This window comes from Crotalus tigris, unplaced genomic scaffold (assembly GCF_016545835.1).
Source record: "Crotalus tigris isolate CLP2741 ecotype Arizona unplaced genomic scaffold, ASM1654583v1 scf7180000017799.356649, whole genome shotgun sequence".
Lineage (NCBI taxonomy): Eukaryota > Metazoa > Chordata > Lepidosauria > Squamata > Viperidae > Crotalus > Crotalus tigris.
In genome coordinates this window covers 204,067-230,008 of record NW_024096644.1, presented here as the reverse complement: position 1 = coordinate 230,008, position 25,942 = coordinate 204,067, and the positions used below count along the sequence as shown (strand labels likewise).

Genomic DNA, 25,942 nt, shown 5'->3' with positions numbered 1-25,942 from the left:
GCACACGTGTAAAGGGAAAAGAGCACGTGCACACAAGGTTCACAAAATGATGCCTTAGATCTCTTGTCGGACTAAAAGCAACTGTTGCACATTCTTGTAGATTTATGTAGAACACAGGTTGTTTTTCCAATGTTTTTTTTTAAAAAACAATTCTACTATCAGTAAGATATATAACCAAGGTCCCAAATTGCTAATGCTGAAAATAAATGGTTGTATTTCAGCCATTTTGAAATTATACCAATTTCAAGTTTTACCAATTTGAGAATCACTTACTTTCACTTCAATTATGTATTGTGCATTCTATTTTAAAAGAAAAAAAATTATGCTGAAATCTTACTTTATATAAACTGAACCGTGAATGCAGATTCCCATTCAACTACATAATGAGAATCTATACTGTTTCTTCAGTAAACGGATGGCTATTTCTGGCTCTATTTTTGTATATGTATTTAACCAGCAATTAGAAAATATAAGAGGATGACACTGAAATGAAAAAGTTCAGGCTAAGTGGCTATAGGATCTTAATCTGTAGTGCTATACTACAAGTGAAATTCTACTAAATATAAACAGCTCTGATTTTTGTATTAGGGTCAAGCAAACATGCCACACTAGTACTTCAATATGAAGTTTCAGTTAATTCACTCTAATCTGGTCAGCTGTTTTGTTAAATGAACCAAGCAAAGGCATCCAGATAATACCTACTCTTCCCCTTAAACAGAATCGTCTGCACCAGGACCTGGGAGAAGCATTCAGGCTGTTATTCTAGTTCAAAGCAATGAGAAATAAGAAAAGAACAGAAGGAGTAGTAAAAAAACAGTTTCCAGCTGCTCAAGATGAAAGAAGTATAGAACAGATTTGGGGGTGGGGGGGGGAAGAGTTAGTGCAGTAGCTAAGCGTAGGTTACATTATCTAAGAATTGCAAGAATTTTAAAACTGAGGCAATCGCCTCACAAAGTTAGCCAAGCAGACCTTCTATTGACCCTGAAAGTTCCTGAAAGGGAAGTTCTCAAAATTATCTTCTTTCTCCTCCCCCAAATTGGAGAGCAGTAAGGTTCTGCTATAAGCCAAACTTGCAGGCAAAACAAACCAATGAAAAAGAATTCAAGTATGTTGTGAGTAAACAAAACACTTAACTTTATAAGAAAAACACATGAAAAAAACCCAATAGTGCAAAATCAAGTAGAGTTAAACTAATCAATTACATTTCATTTCTCAAAAATGCCCCCCTAATTTCATTCAATGAAAAATCAAGGGGGGGGGAAACAAAGTTATCATGGACTCCAGGGAAAAATCATCTCCCCCCCCCCTTTGTTCACCTCAACACTTTAGGAAACACTTCATTGCTGGTTTAAGCATTTCTAGGTGTGAGAACATAACCTATTTATCTGTTCCAGAAAAGGCAGATCAACACAAGTACATGAATACAAAGTAAAACCCACCACATTCATGGAATCAGAACAAGGAGCCCGAAATTCTATCATAGCCCTGTCTCTAACAATTGTAAATTGTGTAGCTACTAGCTGAGGACATTTGAAAAACATGTTGCCTGAGAAATATTTGAGAAAAATATTTTTTCTTAGGGCGGGCGGGCACAGTGAATAAATGGTATACAATGGAGCTTAATAGTTTAGAAAAAAAAATTGCATCTGAATGAAACCACTTTATGAGTTATTAAGTAGACACACAGTTAGATATTGTAAAATACCAGCTAAATAACAGGGAGTAAGAATACCTCAATTATCCGGTTATCCACAGGCATAGTAGTACTGACCATGTGGACATTTGGGGTAGAAGTGGATCTCTGTCTTTGAGAAAGGGAACATTCAGGAGAAGGATTTGTTCCACTGAATGTGAAGACATGAGGTGTAGAATATCTATGCTGAGAACTAAGGAGAGAAAACAAAATTATAGACGCATGCTTTTGTATAAAGAGATTAGCATTAACTTGTGAGAATCTGTAGAACCTATTTAAGAATAATAAGTTTTATAATATACTTCTCTAGAAATAAAAAGTTATTTTGGAAATGATCATAGTTTCACAACTAATCCATCTTGGTTTTTTACACCAGAGATTCCCCTCTCCCATATATGGAGGAGCATCCTAGCTATGTTCCACATGCCAGGGATGAGAACTATGAGTGGTGGACAGGAGGCAGGTGCAGTGAGTAGTGTGCGTTGGGGAGCTTGGGCAGGTATGCACTGTACATCACTACTGGCTGGGGCCTTCTTTCCCAGAAAAAGGCCCTGGCCTGGATACAAAAAAGGGCCCTGGCTGTGGTGGCACAAAAGAAGGGCACAGCTGGTAGTGACATGCAGTGTGCTGGTGTGGAAGTGGATGGGGTGATGCAGCAGGCAGTCCAGCAGAGACAGATGGGTGAGGAGAAGTGAAGTGGAAGCACTTATTGCTTTAGATTGAGAGGCAAAGGAATCACTTCTTAACTTATAGTGACTGTGCAAAGCTATACTCCTTTGCGGACAGCCTGAAGTGTTACCGAAGAAGTGAATCAATTTGAGATGAAGTGTTCTTTCCAAAACACCTTACCATTTTACACACATGAAACTTGCCCAGAAATTTGTAACATTTTTTAAAAATATCAGCTTATGTCATTACTGCTATGAATGTTGTCAAAAACAGTAACAACCTAACACAATACAACTTAAAGGGCCACTTACTTAACAGGCATCCGAGACACAGATTCACGTATTCGCCGAGTCATCAAAGGAGGTGCTGAGATACCACTATCACCAACATTTGAATGTGGAAATAATCTAAAATCAAAACATCCAAAGGATAAAATTACTGAGTTCAAGAGATCTTAACATTTCAACCAGGACAACTGTTTTCTTCAAAAAAAAATCATCTTAGGAAAAATTATAATCAATTGATACAGTATTTAAGTTTAAAAATGCATTTGCATGGGACAGTATGCCATACCTAGAAGGTATTGTGCAAAACATGATTAAGCAAAGTACAACTTAGCATGATAAACTTAGAATTCTTTTACCAATACAATCTTTTCTCATTTTTTTCGTGATAGCATAGTATCTTAGGGAAGGCAATAAGGATTGCTATATTCTGGTTCTCATTTATCTTGAGATTCAGTTATTATAAACAATTAAAACTATATCTTTGAACAGATAATACAGACAAAATGTTTCTGTCTGGAAGCATAGAGCTGTGCACTTTTTATTAACAGAATGCTGCTATATCATCTCACATGCTCCAATCTTTTTTATTTATATATTTATCTTGATTGTCTCAATCTTCAACTGCTTCACTCTTCATATCTCTTTCTCTCCCTTTTTCTTCTTAATTTACTATTCAGCCATGTTTATACTTACTTTAATATAAAGTAACAGCACATGTATATAAGTTGTAGAATGCAGATGTGCATCTTCATGGATTGTTACTATGTAATAGTGAAGAGGCTTGCATAGCTGAATAATGCAATGAGACTATGCTATTGGAATATTCATTCCCAGAAAGGTCTCATGACAGGAAAGTCATAAAAAAGGGAATCAGACTAAATGCAATCCACTGGAGAAAGAAACGGTAACCTATTCTAGTGCCCTGACAAGAAAACTACATGGACATTCACAACCACAAGATATCAATATGATACTGAAAAGACAAAATACCCTGATTAGAAGATCAGCAATAAACTACTGGAGAAGAGCATATTGCAAGTATAAGTAGCACCAATATTTATTATGTGGCTAGATTAAAGCCAAAAGGATGTGTCCAGAGGCAAAAGAAAAAGTTCAGTGCTGCAAAATATGTGTGCCATTGGTATGTGGAATATCACAACCATAAACCAAGGCAAACTTGACGTTAACAGAGCAACATCAACAAGATTGAACACTGAATTCTGGGAATCAGCACATTGAAACTTGCTGGAATGATACTCCATAGAATCAAGCCTTCTATTGCATGGTCCAAATCTATGTTCCAACCACATGTGCAGAGGAAGCAAACATTCTGTGACAACTTGCAGCACTTTGTCAACACAAAACCAAAAAGAGACTCATTATAAATTATAAATGACTAGAATGCCAAAATTGGAAATAAAACAGTGTCTGGAATAATGAGAAAATTTAGCCTCAAACAAAACAAAGCAATAGAGTTATGGCCAAGAAAAATGAATGTTTATAGCAATATTTTCATTCCCACAACCTAAAATAATATCAAAGCAACTATAAGACCTCCACATCTCAGAATAATATCCTGTTATGATTATGGAATGAAAGCAAATAGGTTTAAGTGATTCAATTGACAAAAAGAATAGTGAGGTGAAATTTGTGATATGATTATAGATCAAACAGACAAAACTACCCCAAAATGCAAAAGGAACAGTTGTTTGACACATTAAAAATAGCAGAAGGCAAAAAATAAAAGGAAACTTTACCTAACTAAATGCTGAGTTACAGGGAAGAGCAAAAAGAGACAAGGAGTTACATTTAAATAAACAGTGCCCTCCAAATGTAGGATAAAAATGGGAAAGACAAGAGATTTAAGAAACAAAATTACAAAAATGAAGGAAAACTTTTAAACAAAAATGGGCATAATAAAAAAACAAAAAAGGAAAGATCTACTGAAGAAAGAAAATATAAAGAAAAAAATAGTCCAAATATATGGAAGAACTATAGAAACAAATATCCAAAAAATCAAATATACAAAAGTTTGATTACTGAATTGGAACTAGATATTCTGGAAAGTGAATTTAAATGGGTTTTAGAAAATACTGCTAACAATTAAATTAAGCTGCAGAAATTGATAAAATAACAATCAAATTACTTAAAATTTGTAAAAATGATGCAGATAAAACTATATATGATTTTTAACTGGCTATCAAAAGCACAGCAATAACCAAAGATTGAGAAATATCTGTTTATCTTCCAATTTTGACAATCTGTAGAATTTCACACTACAATACTAAATAATTGCACATATCTCGCATACCAATAGGATAATGCTCAAGATTTTACAATCTAGGTTTCAACAATAGATGGAACCTGAACTGCCAAATGAACATGCTGGATTCAGAAAAATCAGAGGCATTCAGGATCATATTGCTAAGATCTGATGGATAATAAAAAAAGGCAAGAGAATTCCAAAAAAGATGCTTATATTTTCTCTATTATACAAACAAAGGCTTTTGACTGTGAAGATCACAACTAATTATAAATAGCCCTTAAAAACATGGGTGTACCTGTCCAACTCATTTAACTTTTGAAGTATTTTTATGATGACCAAGAAACTACAGTACAAGCAAAATATGGAATAAAATAGTTGTTTGGTACTTGAAAGAAAGATGATAGACCTAAATCAAATGTTAAAAGTGCAGAGATATCAAATTGTACCACAAAGGTACAAATCAAAGCCTTGACTTTTCCAGTGGTTAAAATGCTACTCTGAAAACTGGACCATCAAAAAGATTGAACAAAGAAATGCTTCTGAACTCTAGTTACTGAAGAAAATTGTTAGATTACCTTGGATAATTTGGGAGAAAGGTATCAGGTGGACACATACTATCATTGATGACACAAACATGAACTTATAAGAATTTAAAGAAACAGTTACTGACAGATAATCATGATGAAATGATAGCACCAAGTTGGAAGTGACTGAATAACTGAAAAATGACAAAAGGCTATGGAAATTTTTTTGGGATTCAAATAACTTTGAATTTGAGGCTCTCCTAACAGTTACTTGTAAACATGCTATTTCAGGTTCAAGGGGGGGGTTCAAGTTCCAAAAATTATCAAAATGATTGAACCAACACATAATGAATGCAGAACAGCCATTCTGAACTCAAAGCAAACCATTTTGATTTTAAATGCGTTTGCGGATTCCTTGCAAAAGGAGTAACTTATTATTCTATCACAAGAATCATATTAGCATTAGCAGAAATCTTTAGTACAATGTCAGAACTAGGACAAAAAAAAACTGGCAAAGAAAACAGTAAAAAAATTACCAAAGGACTAGTAGACCTGCTTGCTCACTGGTTCTTTAATTATAGTTTACTGAACAAATTACATTTGGCTTAGCTAAAACATGGAAAGCTATATATCACAATCTGTAAACCACTATGATTGGATTCACCACACCAAAATCAAATAAAACACGTTTTGGTTTTCCATGTTGGCTGAATCAGACTATAAAATAAAGTTGTTATAATTAAAAGTTGTTTTTAGATTCTGTATAAATACTTTGCTTTGCATCTTTGAGCAACACCACACATTATAAATTTAGCTATAAATTTGCAGCAGTGAGTGAAATGACAAAGATTCTAAACAAATGGGAGGGGCAGCTAATTTTACAAATACTTTTCCCCATTCCTGATAATACCTGTTGAAACAAGCACCAGAATTAAAATACAAAAGAAAAACAAACAACTGAGTACTTTAGGGAAACTGCACTGGCAACAAATATAGACCAAAGCCTAACTCCTGCCAGGTGTACTAAGGACAAATAAAAAGTACAAAAGATGTAGCTAGAGTGCATGATTAAAACGACATGCACACAGTTACTGCATATAAAGTCACAGATTGAGGCATTAGATAGGAACTAGGCAAATGAAATGCCAACATCAAATAAAGTAGTTTAAAGTTTCAGAAAAAATCTCTGTAATTTTTACACAGAAGTTTAGGAGAGAATCATCGAACATGCAATTCAATAATAGGGTGACCAGCTTTTTTTTCTTTTTTTAAAGCAATCAGGGTTCTGCATTATTTCAACAAGTCCTTACAAGAGTTGCCGGATATTGCTCCAGTCCACACACATAGTTGGAACTTTTGTGCTGCAGTGCTCATGGAATTTGTAACCGCAGGTTTGGCATCGGAATCCATTTAGTAAAAACTTCTGACAGATGTCACAGTATGCAAGCTTCAGAAATGTTTTCCGTGCCTAGAAAACAATTGCAATTGTTTGTCACTTAGGTTGCCAATTATGAAAAGCAAACAACTTTCAATAAATGTGTTTTCAAAAACTAACTTTAGTTTATATTTTCAAATGGTTTCAGTATATTTCCATGGGCACTGAACTTTTATAACAATCAGCAAATTCTAGCATTGTGATCAAATTTTAATAAGCACACAAAAACAAATACATAATCAAACAGTTTTCTGTTTGTATGTATATCATATAGAGAAGAAATTCTCAAACTTTTCTTTAATTCCTCCCCCTCCCCCAAAAATTAAGTACATATTGCATTTGCTCACAGTTACCTTTTCTTTCTTTTTTTATTTATAAATTTTACAATTTTACAATAAAAAACCCCTTTCCCAGTCCTTCCCAACCCTCCCCAAAACCCTCCCCCCTTCTTCCCAGAGCTGAATACAGGGTTAGCTAGAACTTAAAAAGAAAAACTTTTAAACTCAAATAAACCTCAAACAAATATAATTACATTCAATAAACAAATTATTAAGTACTTTAACTCCATTATGTATGAAAAACAGAAAGAGAAAAGAAAAAGAAAAAAGAAGAAAAAAAACCTTCTTCCAATACTATCCTATTAACAACCATACCGCTGTAATTAAATTTAACATTAAAATAATTTCTTTGTCATTACAATCCTACCAATTTACCATTATAATTTATTTTATCTATAATTCACAACTTCTATTTCTTTCACAATTAATAAACCAATCATCTCCCTAGCTTAATAACATTACAAAATATCATATTTCATATAAAGTAAATTAATTGGAGTCTAGTCCACCATTAAGATATTATAAACTTAAAGTATAAATTATTCAAAAAGCTAAACAATATTTTCTAATATCATACTTATATTATATAAAGTTTATCCATCTTTCTTTGTCATCACAATCAAAAACACACATATAAGCATTACTTGTACCATTGAAATTCCCTTATACATATTTAAAACAAAATATTCCTTTAAATGCTCCTTAAGTTTCTAAGCATGCACTTCTTATCTAAAGTTTTCATTCAGTCTCCATAATCTTCTCTCCTCTTTTCCAATAACCAGTTCCATCCGCAATGGGCTATAATCTGTCAATAACCTTGGAAGAATTTTTACATTCTTTATCCATCTCTCTTATCCAATAACCTCGAGAAAGCTGCTTGAAGATCTGCCATTGAAGATTGCACCAAAGAACTCTTAGGTCTTGCTTCTCCCACAGACTCAGAAACAAATTCTTATAAAACTTCTTTAACCTCCTTTTTCTGTTGTTCCTTTTCCTTGCGTTTGTATGCTGCCCGAGTCATTCTCTGCTCCTTCATCTCAACTTGTTGAGACCCCTCAGTCTGTAGTTTTCCAACTTTCATCAATACAGCTTCTTCAGACTGCTGTTCTACCTTCTTCTCTTCCAAAACTTTAAACATTATAGGTGGTGATGAGCGTGCTCCCAGGACCGAAGTATAAAACTCCTTTGCTTTAAAAACAGTATTAAGTCTATGACGTGTCCCCGCATAGCTCACCACTATTCCAATCGGAATATCCCATATAAACGGCATCTGCCTCTTTTTAAGTTCATCTGCTAAAAAAGCAAACTCCTTTCTTCTTCTTAAAATTTTAGATGGGATTTCCTTTAAAATTATAACATCTTGTGCAGCAATCTGAAACCTCTTATTGTAAAAAGCTTGTATAATTTCATTGCGCAGGGATCTTTTCCCAAAGTAAATTACCACATCTCTTGGCAAATTTCTTTGCTTTGCAACCCAAGAGTTGACTCTAAATATTTTTTCAATTTCTCTGAATATTTCCTCTTTTCCTCTATCCAAAATCACAGCAAAGTCATTTGCAATCATCTCTCTCAGATCTCCTTGCAAATCTTCTCTCAAACCTCTGATTCTTAAAGCGAATTCCATCTTTCTATATTGAAACATAAGAATCTCATCTTGTGAATTTTCCATCTTTTTTTCCATGCCTTCAAATTTTTCCTCCAATACCTCCACTTTATCTGCAACTTCTTCAACACGAAAATCCAACTTTTCAACAACAGAAGAAAGTCCTTTTAAAGCCAAAACTATATCTTGCCTCAAGATCCTGTTATTCTCCACTAAGATCTCTTTCACTTCTCCCCTAATTTGAGATATAACATTTCCCATTACATCTTGCAAATCTTTTACCGTTAATGACTGTACAAGAGGAGAAGGTAATAATGTTGATTTAGGTTGTTGCGCTGGTAATATCGCCGAAGAAGAAGCCACCTTAGGAACTGTGGAAATTACTTGGCGCTTTAAAGCCATCTTAAAAGAAAAAAATTTGTTTCTTCTTTCCTCCTTCTTAAAAAAAGAAAAAGAAAAAAGAAAAAAAGAATTAAACAAAAGAGAGGGAGATTAACTCCAAAAATCCAAATCCTCCTTCAAAAAAATCATTGTAATAAGAAAAAAAAATAGGAAAAGAAAAGAAAAAAGAAATAAATAGACAAAATCCATTCCGACTCCTTAAAAAAAAAACTTCAAATCGCCATTTTACTTTCCCTCTCAACAAAGAAAAAAAGAGAAAATGAAAGTAACTCTTTAAACTTAAAATCCGAATAAAATCAAAAAATAAAATCCTTTAATCAGCTCTGTCCACTTTTTAAATAACTCATCAGTTCTCTTTAAGCGCGGAGGTGGGAGCAGCGTCTTCCTTTGTCCCGAACAACAAGGGATAAAGGCACCTGAGAAGCGGAGACACCCTGAACTCTGTGGGAGCACTCCTTTCACCCCAAAAGAAAACTCCTTTGGGGATTTCAGAGGCTCTACCACTATTCAGGGTGAAACTCCCCTCCCTCCCTTGGCCCGGGAAGGAGGTTTTAAACCGCGGACCAGCTGATGCCTGCTGTTCTCAGCGGTTTTAACGCTGTCTCAGGAGGACGGCTACAAAGTAGCCGCCATCGCCAGCGCTACACCACCGGAAGTCGCCACAGTTACCTTTTCTTCTCACTATGTACCATATCAATTTCAAAGATTCTTTGAAGTTTAATATACCCAAGGGGACATAAGTTTCAGGGAGGCTAAACTGTGCTAAATTTACAGATGGATTAAAAAAAAATACTTTTGAGTATCTTTATATATCCTCGCCCAATGAATGCATTACTAAATGAGAAAGGATCATGAAATTGTGTGTTCCAATCTTTATAAACTGATGACAAGGGCTTTTACATCATACAGAGAACTACACATTTCATTCAGAGGATTGCATGGTCAGCAAATTTTAGTGTCTTTCTTTACAGCTTTCGCACCAATTTTCAGAAGTTTCAGAAAAAAGAGCTGAAGCTGGCATGTCCCACGCTCCCTTCACATTTTCATTTTGTAATGCCTGTACTTGATTAGTGAGAGTGTTCTGTTACAATCATTAGACCAAGATTGGAAGAAGCATTAAGTTTAGCAATTGCAATAATTCAGGTGCCTCAAAATTGGAAGAAGCATTAAGTATAGCAACTGCAATGATTCAGGTGCCTAGAGGATCATAATATAACAAAAATTAGTATATTTTCTGCCTCTTTCTTTGTGCAAGGAAGGTCAGAATATCTTTGACTACTGAGGTATATGTATATATATATATGTGTGTGTATGTGTATGTGAATATGTATATATGCACCAGGAAAACCCATTCACAAATTTGCTGCTAAGAACTATAGAGGAGCATGAAGAATGGAAAAAATATTAAGTGGTTAAGAAAATTAGTTTATGTTATTTCTATTAGTTAAAAAATAACTTTTGAACAATGTAGACACTGATGCACGGATCAAAGGAGGAACTTTGTAGTTCACCCCTGACTACTTTAGGTATAAAATCTAACTAATGTCTTAATGGACATTTAAAAAGGAGACTTTTTAAACAGCACTTGATAATTCTTAATCTTGCAAGGAAAAATGTCCAATGCAAGCAAGAAAAAACTGTAGGAAAGAAAAAGACAATATACTACAAGACTAGTGAACAAAACTGTTCATTTTATATCAATATTGGAAAGACCAGAAAACTCTATATTATAGCTTTCTGATTTACATGTTTATTTTGTAAGAAGACAATAGGATAAAGTCTGTATAGAAATCTAGCAGCATTGCTTTCCAAAAAACATTTCCAGTTTTATACATACAAAAGATCAACCTACGAAGTTATGTGTTGTGAGTGGAACATGATCAAGGAAGTCAACTTGTAATTCTTCTCCAATCAAGGATGCAGCATCTGTACCCCAATCCAATCGTGCTTTTTTACTACAAAAATAAACAAAACCTCTTAAATATTTGCAAGCATTCACTTTCCAAAGATGTTAGAATTATGCAAAACACAATTTGGAAACTTCATTTATTTCAGATAATTGTTATAAACAGAATTACCCTAAGATACACAAGATAATATATTTTACTTTCTAGGCTGAAATATTCAAAAATTACAAGCAACAAGACTTAATATTATACTTGTCCATGGATATCTGCTGGGAGGCCAAAGGTGGCACGTGATAAAACATATGAAACATCATCATACAAATATCATCATTGTGTAATTAGGTCAGCCATCAGTAGAGTATACAAACACATAATGTTTGCACTTCCGTACTGATGTCATTGCATCTGTTGTTATTTTGGCATCCTGACTAACTTTGTTAAAGACGGTGCTGCAGCATCTATATAACCACTTGAACCTTAAGTTATCTGGAATACACATTCAGGAGAAGAAAGGAAACTGACATCATCCATGAATTGGGCTTAATGTGGCCTTCAGTATAAGCCTTAGAGGGGCTGAAGTTATCCTCTCCAGCAGCCTGATGCAGAATTATTTGATCTCGTCCTATAAAAGGCAGAGGAATACCTAAAGCAAGAAACATAGCCGATTTGTAAAAAAGAAAAGAAAAAAAAAGAGTCCTGTCTTAAGAGAAGAATCTGAAATGAAATATACTAAATATGATCTTAAATACACTCATGGGAAGAAATTTTTTATATTCAACTTAATTCAAATTCTTACCCTTTGTGTTGTAATCGAAAAACAGCACAGCATTCTGGCTGCAGACCTCTAACTTTGAGTGCTTTCATAAGACAGTCATGAAGAGTCATTCCATTACGTACATTGACCTGTTAAGCACAAAAATAAAGTTTTTCTAATTCCAAAAGTATAAACTATTATTTAGCTTCTTAATCTTCATATTTCAATTATACAGCAATTGTTTTTAAACTTTGAAAGACTCAAATCATTAGACAATAGCCAGATGCCTTAAATTCTGGTAAAAGCTTAAGTTCAATGCAGCAAATAGAATTGAAATTTCACCTCATTACTATTGTCAATTCCCCCCCCCCCTTTTTTTTTTTTTTGCATCTATCCCAGTAATTCTGTAATGCATTTTCCTTGGAAAAACTAAATTCAAGCAACTTACAAAATGCATTGAAGATATTGACTTCTGATCACAATAGGGACCACAATTTCTGTTGCTAAGCAAGGCAGTTTTTAAGTGAGTTATGCCTAATTTTACAGCCTTTTTTGTCATGATTATAATCACTGCAGTCATTAAGTGACTCTAGTTTCCCCCAATGACTTTGCTTATAAGAAACTGACAGGGAAGATCACAAATGGCGATAACGTGACTATGGGACACTGCAAACATTGTATATTCATGCTGGTTGCCAAACTTCCAAATTTTGATTACATGTCTATGGGGATACTGCAATGGTTCTAAGTGTGAGCACCAATCAAAAGTCACTTTTTTTCAGTGCCATTGTAACTTTCAAGTTGAGGACTACCTGTAATTACAATATAGAAGCAACTCTGCAAGAGATTTACTTCTCAAGAGAGAGAGACACATTGTCCATTATGTTCGTTAGGGGTTTAGTTACATTGGTACTATAGCTGCTTTTATTGATTGTTCTTGGATATAATTATTTTTGCAGGATGGAGCCAGGATGAACTGGAGGAAGAAAATGAACAGAGATAGAACATCAGAAATAAAGCATTATTTGATTGGGACATAGGATCAATGCATCCAGACTTTTGCAGAACTATAGTAACTATTGGGATTACTTGCACCTAGATATTGACAAGTCCAACTGTTTTTTTTTTTTAAATCTCTTGAAGAATTCCTGTCACACAAAGTGACCAACTCATTTGAAGACTACTTTATCAACCTCACCTAGTCTCACAGACACAAATTTGTTGACATCTGCCTCAGTTCCATCATATCTGGATTATTGCAGATTCTACCAAAACCAACTTCAGGGAGAACTTGAAAACTACAACTGGCCCAAAATGTAGCAGCCCAAATGTTAACAGACACTGCACTGAGAATGTAGGACTGATCTTCTAAAATAGCTGTGCTTTTAAATTTGTTTCTAGGCTACAATTCACACTGCTACAGATGATCTCCAAAATCCTAAATGGTTTATCATCTATCCATTTAAAGGAACCCCTTTTTCAATCTGGACCTAATGCCTATTGAAACTGTATTTGAAGGCCTTTAGTTTATTTTGATGAATTGTTTGGTGACCTTTCTAAGCGAATGCACCTAAATTCTTGGATTACCGTATATTCCGGCGTATAAGACGACTTTCTAAACACTTAAAATCTTCGCAAAAGTCGGGGGTCGTCTTATACGCCGGGAAAATACTACTCAGCAAGTTTTCTCTCCCCCCCACTCTCTCGCTCAAAAAGAGTCCTAGGGTTATTATTATTAAAACCAACTGATCAACTAAAGATATCTCTTTCCAGCCTCTATACTGGGAGTACGATAGGCATTATCTGGCTGTCGTGACGGTAAGATTTCCTGGAGGTTTATTCCCCATTCTATAATGCTACATTGCAAACCGTCTCCTCTCTTCTTCTCTCCCTTTTGCCATCCCAATTCCTTGCCCACCCCTCCAGAAATGCGGATTGGTAGTGGCCGTCCCATGATTAATTCATTCAAAGGAAGTAGAAAGGGATGGCCCATGTAATGGGGAAGGAGGGAAAAGAGTTGTAGGGTGGTTTTTTTTATATAATGAAAACAAACCTAAGCATCTGCGTCCATTCGAGGCACTTCTCAGCGCTTCTTCATGCAGGCTTTTCAGCGTTTACTTCTCACTGCCAGTGAGAGTAGCTTGGGGGAGGCGGAGCTTATGGGTCTGGAAGGGGAGGGGTGTCAGCTAAATTCCTCTCAGATTTACGAAGCAGGAATGGAGTGGGGACAGAAAACAGCTACACAATCCTTTTGCATGTCAACTTCCACCGAGCCTATGCAAGCAGTTCTCCCCCAGCCTAAATAAACTTGCATGGTGCATTTGTGGTGTTATTTATGACAGATCCTGGCTGGTCAATCTGGCTCCCATCTATAAGTACTGTAGTGCACTGAGTTTTAATAACAAATTAAAAGGAAAGCATTTACTCCCCCCCCCCATTACCTGAAAAGGAGGCAACTTATCACATTTGTGGAAATGCAAGTTTTCGAAGGGCGAATGCCTTTCTTACTCGGTTTATTAACTGCTTCCTTTCCTTCTTCATTCTTGGTAGTGTTGCTTTAAAAAACTGCTGAGAAGTCCTTTTGCAGGCAGGGCAATTTTCATCAAGGTGTGTGTGTGATTGACAAGGCAGAGCCTTTGACAAACAGGCAGGCTTTCTGCTCACTCGGCTCGGGAGGCTGTGGAGGATTCGCAGGGTGGAAGACTGAGAGGAGGAGATCCCTGTGTGCAGCCTGCTTGCTCCAAGCCAAAGCTTGCTACTGGGGGGGGGGGCAATGGAAGGGACTCGGGGAGTCACACGCATGCCTACACACGCACGCACACACCCTGAGCTACTCATTTGGGCTTACAGGTGGCCAATGAGAACTCAGAAACTGCGCTCCCTTTCCCTCCTCCCTCATGGAATTAGCTTGTCCATTTTTTCCCTAGGGCCTATACAGGGGTAGGCAAACTTGGCTCTTTTATGACTCATGGACTTCAACTCCCAGAATTCCTGAGCCAGCTATGTTTATATAAATGTTTATTTATATAAATATAAAATATTTATTTATAAACATATAAACATGTTTATATGTTTATAAGTGACAGTTTTCCTGCTAAGTACCTGTATGTCATAAGCATTTGAATTAAAATTACCATATTGAAATCAAATCTGATGTTTTTTAATTTTTATTTGGTGTGCGTTGGAAGAGGGGTAGTCTTATACGGCGAGTATAGCCCAAACTCTATATTTTAACTGGAAAAGTTGGGGGTCGTCTTATACGCCCAGTCATCTTATACGCCAGAATATACGGTACATTCACTTGGAAATTATCTCATTTCTTCACTAAAATCCATCTAAAAGTTGAGAAAATCTTCAGTTCTAGGAAGCTAAATTTTCTGATAGATTGCTATATATTGATGTACTGATTTAACCCCTTGCTTTTTTATTGCTTATTACAGCTGTTGTTGTACTGGAATTTATTCTGCTCTTTGGGGGCCTCAAGTACCCATTTAAGCAGCTTAAAGCACCAAGTGTGACTTTTGTGTTAAGAACTAGGAGAGTAATGGTAGAGAAACAGGAGCACAAGCCCTCTATAAACTAAAACACTCACATTCCCATATAAAAAGCTCCAAAACTAAAGAAAATGGATCAAAATCATGCCACCATAATTTAACAACAAATTGTCTTAATTCTGTCCAAAGTCCAATTTTAGGTAAAAATAATAAAACACAAGTGATAATATAAGCAAAGGAGCTATGCCGATGAAACATGTTTATCCACACATTAAAATTATCTTAAATTTCCCAAACCACTGAAAAACGGGTGAAACATGCTGACTGTTCTCTTCTAGTGATACGACAATGACTTCCTAAATCCATCCAGATGAGTGAGTTGCTACCCCACATCAAGGACAAAACCAAACTAGAACTAAGGAGAAATTTTCTGACAGAACAATCAGTGGAATGGCTTGCCTTTAGAAGTTGTGGGTGTTCCTCATGGGAGGGTTTTAAAGAAGAGATTAGACTACCATTTGTCTGAAAAAGTATAGGCATTTCCTGCTTGAGTAGGGGTTTGGACTATAAGATCTCCAAGGTCCCTTCCAACTATGTTATTCTGTTATTTTAAATCAATACTTTAAATCTATGTATATTGTTGTAAACTGTCCAAAATTGTATATAGAATAGACAAAATACAAATTCTATGAATTAATATTGTTAGCATGGATTCCTACCAAATTCACAATTTTAGATTTTGATTGAGAGGAAACCTGGTAACTGTTAATCCTAATAAGCAATTATGCAGATTAAGGCAACCAAGGAAAAAGAAAAATATCCCTGGAAGAAGGGAAATAGACATGAGAGGTTTCTGTTTCTGCTTTTTTAAAAAAAAACTCACAGTAGACAGTCCAGTAGCTTTACTCTTATATTGGGTTTCTTTACAATATACAATCTCACATTTAAGCACTTTTTAGCAGCCATAGGCAAACTAAGGTTAAACTTTGTACAAACAGAGAAGGGTCAGAGAATGCCATCCCTGTTCCATATGTGGAAGGAAACAACCCTGAATAAGATGTCAGAGAAGAAAGCAAAAATGTTATTCACAGATGAGAATTACGTTTATAGATCATTTCTATGAGTAAAATTAAGATTCTATCTAAATTTACCATTATCATGTCCAGAAGCTTGTCAGCCATTTAACAAAAGAATCCATTTCAGATTCTTTTTAATTTGCCTGAGCTTATGTGATTTTTGCTGCATGTTTAACAATCTATATTCATGATGTGGATACAAGTCTAAAATTCTTTGAGGCTCAACTCAGTAGTCTCTTTCAAACCAAGAGCAAAATACAAGAAACCATCTAACATCCAGAAAGTATACGTTAGCAGGACCTACTCATAAGAGCAGGTATACATATATTCAGAGAAATTACACCAGTCTCACTACTCTCTCCAAAGTTATGGTGTGTGTATATTGAGTAAACATGTTGAACAAAATGTCAGTGTATCTATTCTGGACTCTTCCACATTTAAACATTTTTAGACTATTGGGGCACTGGAATGAACTAGTAGGGAAAAACAGTGAATCTTTTATTTTGCTCAAAACAAGAAACAGACTCACCACTGTGCGTTGCTTATTAGGCAAAAAAACACGAATAGTATTACTTGTCTTGGAGGAATCTAAAAGTTTCCCATCATCAGATGCTCTGCGCTGATAACCAAATTGTTCAACAATGGTAGGTGAAATACAACTGGATCCATTGAAGACAGAATCCTTTAATCCAATTCCATCAGGAAGAGTCTTCCAAGCTCCGGGAATGTGGTCCATTGAAGCAGATTTAAGCAACCAAACCTTTAAAAGAAAGACAAGTCTCCTCAAGAGCATGCTGAAACCAGCTTATTATTTTGCAATAATAAGTAAGTATTTGCAACACCGATGTGTAGTGAAGGATTTATAATTCACTTGTTAAATATAAGAAAAGTTCATCATCAATTGAGTTTATTTTGCCTTAGTGGATATACACAGATACATGAACATATTTCTGGAGCAGTACATTATAACCAACCAACCAACTAATAAGACCAACTGTTTACAGGTAGTCCTTGACTTATGACCCCAATTGGGACCAGAATGTGTTACTAAGCAAGAGACTACTTTATTTTAGTTCTAATAACAGACATATTTGTTTGCTAACAACTTCTTTAAAAGGTAGTAGCTCTGTCTTCATGCTGGAGGGATTTTTTTCATCAGCCTATACAGAATGTTACATATCAATACAATTTTAACAGACATAGACAAGATCTCATTATTACCACAATAGACTGGAGAGCAAATATACTTTTAATTATCAGAACCAATCAAAATTGATCTTGAAATTTAACATTCCCCATTTGATCTAGGAACTAAACCGTGGATTTAAACACTATTTTTTTATATTAGATTAGTACAAGCATGTACAATTTAAAATTATCTATTCAGTTACTGGAATATTATTTCAATTTCTAAAACTGTAGTGCCATCTTCATTAATTTGTTAGAGAATCTTCAACAATTAGAATTCTGCACACAAATTGGAGAGAACAAGTAGTCTGAATGGTGAAAATAGAAAATACAATCTATTCCACCCATTCCAAATTAGGTTTAATGGCAACTTGCTTTTACTTATGTGACCTATTTTGTATTATTTTTGCAATGTACACCAAACACTGAGATTTCACCTTGTTAAGGTCAGAAGTGTTTGTCATTTTCAGAGAATGCCATCCATAAAACACATGCACGCTGACACTTCCAGCCAAATATGACTCACTTAAATTTTTATGAGAACAGATGAATTCACCCAGTCTGACTTTTTATCACATTTTTTTGCCACTAGGGGGGAGAAAGGAGCTACGCTTTGACAACCTCCACAAACAGCAGATGAGAAAAATGCACCAGTCTCTGGTGTCTCTCCATGACCTCTGACTAAGTACTGAATGGCAAAGAAAGGCAAAAGCCTACCTAGAATTGTGACAGCAGCACAGGAAAATAATATAGAATAAGTATTGAGGCAGGACATTTTCCACAGTTATATTTCTCTGTGGGAAAAATGTCTATACTAAAAGACATGCTATTTTACAGTATTAATATTCTAATAAACAAACATTTTTGTATGAATCATGCATACAGACATTCCATATTGACAATACATATAGGAATGTGGCTTTTGGGTTCTAGTGGTGGAATAACAGCTCTCAGCTTTTGTGTATTTTTCTTGACATTTAAGCAATGTAAGAATCTCAACACCGTATACTTACTATAGCTTACATTATTTTGGAGGAAAAATGAAACATTTTGAATAGCATTTAAAACGAGTGTGATTGTTAAAGAAAAATGGAAATAATTATATGGCATGCAAAATACAGTCCTACACATTATAATAAAATAGTTAATCCTTCAGGTGCCACAAGACTCTCTTAATCGTGTTTTTTGTTATTGTTTGGTTTTGTTTTTCTGCTGTAGAAGTCCATCCCTTGTTACACTATGACAATATGTTCAATAAGTATAGCTATTGTGGTTTATAAAACACAATGTACATCTAGCACAATGAATGAATCCAACCAAGTATAATTTATTCAACAATGCTGCATTATTATACAATAGTGGAATTTTTCTGGAATATTTTGAATCTATTTTTCATAAATTATTAAATGCAATTCAATTAGGTTCAAACATAGCATTCTTCAGTTTGAGACTATGGGTAAATATGTGAAATCATATAAAATATTTCAAATTTACTATTTCAAATGTATTTGAGACACTAGTTATTTATGTAAATGTATGTTTGAGTCAAAACAATAAAACTATGATTTAAAGGAACCTTTATCAACCATGATCACATTCTTGCTTATAGAGAGCCCTCAGATCAGGGAAGGGTTAAGTGTTAAATAGAAATTATTTCACAGAAGCATTTTTAGGTTTATGTTACAGATTGTTAGGAGTCATGATCACATATAATTTGAATTTCATTTCAGCACGTTCTCATGGGTTTCAGTGTATTAAACATTCTTTTGGTTAATTTCTATTCTGCATGTTCATTTAATTTAACAGACTATAAGATTTAGAGGAAAATAGATCCCAGAAGCCTACAAAATTCATGACATTATTAGTAGATATTTTAAATAATTATTTCTGGTGAAGGGCTCCTAAAATGTATGCAGAAATTATTCACACGTTTCTTTAAATAATGTAATATGATTATTACATTAGTACATTTGTAGTGATTCCAATATCAACATTTTTATAGGTCAATAATGACGACATCAAGAACAGTTCATTGAACTACCAGTTCAGATGTGGCAAAGGAGGTGAAACATTATCAGCCCTCAAATGTTGATCTCTGTTGTTCACCACAGCATAATCAAACAACTCGTAACTTGCACTTGATATTCCTTGTCTATGCTATTCATTTAAAACATTGATAACTCACCTTTTATCTAGAAAATCAAGCAAGCTTTGTCCAAATATATTCTTCACAACAAACCTATGAAATAGTTTAGACTGAGAGATAGCAAGTGACACCAATGATTTTTAATGACTGTGGATATTTGATATAAAGTTTTCTAGTCTTAGCTTAGTTTCTTAACAGGGAAATTTTAACATGTTAGGGGCTAATCTTTGGATTTTAGTTATGGCGGTGCAGTACCTATTCACCATGAGAATCTGAGGTTCAAAAAATATTATCATTGACCTGACATTTGTGGAAAGGCTATTTATTCAGCTGTATTTACTGAAAGGGATTATTTTTGCCAACTCATCTACAGTTTCCTATGCCATTTCTCATACCAAACATAATCTTAGAAAACAGATATTCCAAGTATTTACAGGGTATTAGAAAATATCACTAGCCTTCCTTAAGAAGGTCAATAAGGAAAACTCTAACATCAATAAATCTATGATTTTGGGAAAGTACTATGAATCTTCAAAAAGGTATCTCAAAAGTACATGAGTTGGCAAAAAATAATTCCTTTCAGTAAACAGTCTGATATACTGTACATTTTAGGGGGTTTAAATTTCTTTGTACCAAAAACAAACATACCATACAGAAGTCTGATATAATCAATGCACAGAAACAATATTAAGCAGAAATTAATACATCATCAATATTTTATTTTCAATAAAAGAGTTTAGCTATTTCCAGTCTTTTTTATATATTAGATATAAAATTCATATGAAACTCTCACAAAAAATACTAACATTATTTCAGTTAGAGGAAAATTCATTTCCTCTAATGAAGGCGGGAGAAAAATCTAATAAATAAATTATATCCTAATTTATAATATAGAAACAGTTACCGAACAACAAATATGAAACAGAGATTTTTTTTTTTAAAGTAAATTTAATCCCTAGATTCTACTGTGTGGCTGTGAAAAATAACTTTATACCAACATCTCACCCTAACTAAGATGACAAACTTCTACATCAGTGAGCTTTTAATGTACTGCCATCAATGTTACTATCAGATAGAAATAAATAAATCTGCTTTTGTCATTCTGATCAAAATAAGTCATGTCCTTCTTTACTTCCTTTTTGATCATTGATATTATTACTTATTTTGCATGATGTATCACCAACTACAGCAAATCAAAATAATGCAGCATCAAACTGGTTTAAGAATACCTGATTGTATTTGTATCAATAACTGAGGATGTTATGCTGAACTTGAACTATAAATATTACAAAGCATGTAATCACCACCAAATTATCAGCATAGTCTCATATTATGCTGGGAATAAAGTTTACCATTTATATAATGGCGGCCCAAAGGCCCTTTGAAAGGGGATATAAACAGTCCCCTATTAGAAATTCCACAATGGGAAAGTTCTGGGCTTTAATGGGCCTTTAAAAATGAAATGCCATTTCCCGTAAAAGGATTGTATGCGGTTTGGCACCGAACAAATTTTATATTATCTCTGCAGCACCATAAATTGAAAGGTTTTGAGGAAGATCTGTATGAACTGTTTTTTTTCTTTAAAAAAGTACACAAACATGTTTTTCCAAAAATAGAGACAGATGACTATTAGGAAAAAGTGAATATTTAACTTTTTCATGGAAAGTTAAGTGTCTTACCAATTAAACAACTAAAAAAACTCCGTTTTTATGACCCTGTAATCTCTTATTTAAACAACTAAAACTAGTAAACTATATGAAAAAGTATAAATAGTTCTGAAAATATATTCAGAAATTTGGGAAGTTTCCTTTTAGAATTCTTCCACATACAATATGGCAGAGCCATAATCTTTACTGATTTTATTATTTGTACCAGTTTTTTTATGTGTTGCTTTTTGCCTTTACTTTGTAAAACCTGCACTTCATACCCTAATCCTTCAGAATTCAATTATGTTTGTTTCTAAAACATATACCTATCAACCCGGATGATAATCATGATCAATTCTCATTTTCAAAGTGTCAATTTCTTCTTTTCAAGTGTCTTTATTTTCAAGGGCTGACCTAGAGTATGTTTCAGAGATGGCACAACAATTAAAAACTAAGGGCTGGAGTGCACATATTTTGCCACGGGGATGCTGCCATCACCATCCTGGCTAGAACATACAGTAGTACTTACTGTGTGGAGCTCCGTGATCATGCACTGATATCCCATGCTCCCGTTTTCAGCAACATCTCCACCATGGCAAATGTAGTTATGTGCTCCAGCCCTAAGAATATCAAATGCAATATGTCCATCATAACTAGGCCACACCAGGTACATTAAAGTGATACACCATATATAATCTGCTCAAATAAACAACTCCTCAGTATGTGATAAATTTCTATTTCCCATCTTAGTACACACCAAATCTTCAACATTTCTCTTTGGTCTCAAGTTCCACTATACCACTGAGCTTGCACCATGACTAATTACTATCTCATGAAAAAAAAGATTTTTCTAGCCACGTCTACCAAAAGCTTTTTAGAATCATATAGAGGAATCCTCCCTCCCACACATGCATTTTTAAAAGAATATTTTCAGAATTTTAATTCAGTTTAATTTTGAACCCCTAGTTATCAGTAAGATTTATCAAGAAGCTTTTCAGTTTCCACAGTCACTTATTTTTTACAAAGATTCAAAGTCAGTGTAGAGCAGCGGCTCCCTTTTCTATACCCCGCACCCCTAAACCGCTTCTGATATATTCTCGCACCCCTTTAAAAGTTCAAAATAATGGCAACAAATTATGCATATACATAATTTCAAAAACCCAAGTTTTTGCAACCCCTGGTGTATAGGATAGATTGATTACTGAAGGATGTTAACCATGAGAAAAAAAAGCAAGATACATTTGTAAAATCTCTCTGCCCATGCATCTACAAGTATTCCTCAACTTGTAACAGTTCGTTTAATGACTGTTCAATGTTACAACGGCACTGAAAAATGTGACTTATGACCATTTTTCACAGTTACAACCTTTGCAGCACCCCCATGATTATGTGACCAAAATTCAGATGCTTGGCAACTGACTCCTATTTATGACTGTGTCCCACGGTCATGTGATCATCTTTTGCAATCTTCTCACAAGCAAAGTCAATGGGGAAGCCAGGTTCATTAACAACCGGGTTACTAACTTATCAGCTGCAGTTATTCACTTAACAAATATCTCACTTAACAGTAGAAATTCTAGGCTCAATTGTGGTTGCATGTTGAGGAGTACCTGTACCAGCCCAGCCTAGCCCATTCTTTCCATCACCCAGTGAAATTTCATAAACTATAAAGTTTGCAAGGGATCTAGAAGATCATTTAATACAAAGGCTCTCAATCTTTACTTCACTACAGAACCCCTTTAAATACTTTTTGTGGCCATGGACCACTAAGACTTAAGATTTAAATCATAACATTTCTTGAAAACTTCATGGACCCCTTGTGACATTGTGGGCCCCCTGGGGTCCACAGACCACAGGTTGAGAATCAGTGATCTAATAAAAGCCTCTACCAAGTCCAGGAATCTACTATTGCCTTATAACATTTAATAACTTAACTTAGGGAAGCATTCCTCTTCAGAAATGTAATTTTGTGCAAAGCACAACGTTTTAATCATCATCACCATAGTAAAAGAAATGCTAAAAATGTGGGATTTGAAAGATGGGGAGAGAAGGGAATCTTTTAAATCCTTGTTATTTGATTCAAATCAACTATCCAAAATATATGCTGCATTTTAAATGTGTTTTCTATAACTTTTACTCAGACAACTTAAATGTAATTCTGAGATATGTCACATCACAAAGGCTTTTAACCCAGCTATTTATTCCACAATATATAAATCCAGGATTTTTATTAATTGACATTTTAATGATATTTACTTATAATATTACTTCTGCAACAATTTTTTATTTCTGCAATATCAAAATTGTTCACCAAATTCATTTACTAATCCCTTAATAAGACCACTCTTGTAAAGTAGGGGCTTTTAAAATTTATTCACAATTCCACTACATTAAGAGGAAGTTGATGAACAAAGATACACACACACACACACACACACACACACACACACACGCACGCACGCCTTATAAATTTAGGGGCTTTTACTTTACCATAGCAATTAATATTAAAACTTAAATTACAGGGTGGATACCAGATGAGGCACCCCTGGAAAATAGGTGCTGGCAATGGGAATTAACAAGCTGCTAACCCCAAGGCAGAAGGCTGGGTGAGGGTGAAACTCTAGAGACCTCCAGTCTTCCACCCCACCAGTTCAGTTATCTGCTACAAAAAGCTCTGCTTCCATCAATACAAGATTCACCCTTAATGCAATCAACTTGAAAAAGCTGCATCGTTTCAGTCATACCTTATATGTGGGTTAAAGAATGCAATGCTGCATATTTCATGAACTTGGGAATCCGAACAATATCTCTTTTCTATGGATAATGTGTACAAATACTGCAGTTATATTTCTGTATTTGCATAGTTAATGGTTTCTAATTCTTTAAAGAAAAAATGCATGTTATTTAAACATTGCTAGGAAGGGCAAAATGCTGAAAACAAAACACAGTTCAAGATTAATCTGATAAGAAAAAAAAAGAAAACTGAGATGCTTGAACTGCAAATTAATTAACAGAATTCTCTTCAGGACAAACTCTGCATGTCTGCTCTGGAAAGTGCTCTAATCTTCTGAAGCAGAGTTAAGTAGAAATGGGAATGTACAACATGGAAGAAATGTTTACCACTTTGGCCATTAATACTCTTCTGAAAAACACCATTTGATACATCTCACTATAACTGGAAAAAAAAGAATTATTTTTCAACATAAAAGTTGAAGTAAATTCAAATTATGCTACTAAAGATTTCTATATAAAAGATAGAGAAGAAATAATTTATAAGGAGGAAATATACCATGCTTGTGCTTCTTCTAAATTCAAATGAGCTAATGCAAATAATTGTTACATAACACATTAAAAAACTGGAAGTTGATTTGATGGTACAGAACATAGTGGCTCTGGAATCACGATATATTATAAACAATCTCAAACTCCTTTCTTATGCAGTGCTTCTTAAAATATTGCAAAACTTATTTGAAGATTATTGATTTTGCAATTAATACAAATATTAATAGGATCAGAAGAAAATTAAGGTAAGTTTTACTTGCATCAGAGTTAATATATGAAAATATTTTAATTTCTTCAATCTCACATGACTTCACCAGAGTAGAGATATCTCAGAATTTACTAAAGTGGCAATATGAGGTATATTGACATTACATTTCTACAAAGTAGGTTTTAGATGAAAATTAAAAAACACAAGGGATGGTGGTTAGAGTATTTTATTTGGAAAAAGAAGAGCAATGTCAATGAAAAGTTAATTTAGAATGAAATTTAGTAGTATGTTTTCGTTGACTGTTACAACATTGGAACTAGGAGAGAACATATTCATAAATTATCTATTCCATGTTGTTTCAGATGTCTGCTAATCCAGAATTCCGATGATGAGGACCCTGCCAGCTCTTAAGACCTAAGTATTCCCTTGGAGAGAAAGAATATTGAGTAAGCTTATCTTTAGATACTATTGTAGCATATTGGTTAACATCTCAGTTGCCAATTTGTTCTGCTGTTTTGATATATACTGTGTTTCCCTGAAAATAAGCCCCACCAGAAAAAAAAGCCCTAGCCTGATTTGTTTAGGGTGCGCCTAATATAAGCTCTACACCAAAAATAACCCGGGGGTGCGGGTGGCCAGCAAGGCAGCGCAAAGCATGCAGGGGCCAATGGTGTCCGACAGCAGCCGCAGATAAGTCCAAGAACGGAGGCAGAGGCGGGGGGAAGGGGGGAGGCAGGCAATCCCGACACGCTGCCCATTCCATCCCACCATCTCTCAGTTTGCTCGCAGACACGCCAGGGCAGGCAATCCCAACACACCACCCACTCCGTCCCACCATCTCTCGGCTTGCAACATGTTTTAAAGATGGGAGATACTAATATCTATGTAATGATAATTTGCGTATCAAGGTTTCAAATCCTTTAATTCAATGGATTATTTACTTACAGATATTCTAAAACCAGAAAAATGAGCATATAACATATTTTTCACTCTACATTCACACACACTTTATCCAAGATTCATC

At 34.7% G+C, this 25,942-nt stretch overlaps 1 protein-coding gene across 5 annotated transcripts in view; it reads right to left on the bottom strand.

The window, feature by feature from the left end:
• The window catches only part of RAF1 (Raf-1 proto-oncogene, serine/threonine kinase), a 55,558-nt gene that overhangs the window by 15,900 nt on the left and 13,716 nt on the right, over positions 1-25,942 (bottom strand). For 2 of the 5 annotated variants that reach the window (XM_039342559.1, XM_039342560.1), the window contains exons 2-9: positions 21,958-22,048; positions 16,978-17,208; positions 11,921-12,027; positions 11,070-11,172; positions 6,750-6,907; positions 2,674-2,769; positions 1,733-1,886; positions 703-762 (exon numbers count right to left, since the gene is read on the bottom strand). In XM_039342559.1, coding sequence (XP_039198493.1) covers positions 703-762; positions 1,733-1,886; positions 2,674-2,769; positions 6,750-6,907; positions 11,070-11,172; positions 11,921-12,027; positions 16,978-17,208; positions 21,958-21,993 — 945 coding nt within the window. In that variant the 5' untranslated portion in view covers positions 21,994-22,048. Of the gene's footprint in view, positions 1-702; positions 763-1,732; positions 1,887-2,673; positions 2,770-6,749; positions 6,908-11,069; positions 11,173-11,920; positions 12,028-16,977; positions 17,209-19,821; positions 19,876-21,957; positions 22,049-25,942 lie in introns of all 5 variants that reach the window. The other 3 variants (XM_039342563.1, XM_039342561.1, XM_039342562.1) reach the window with 3 other exon arrangements.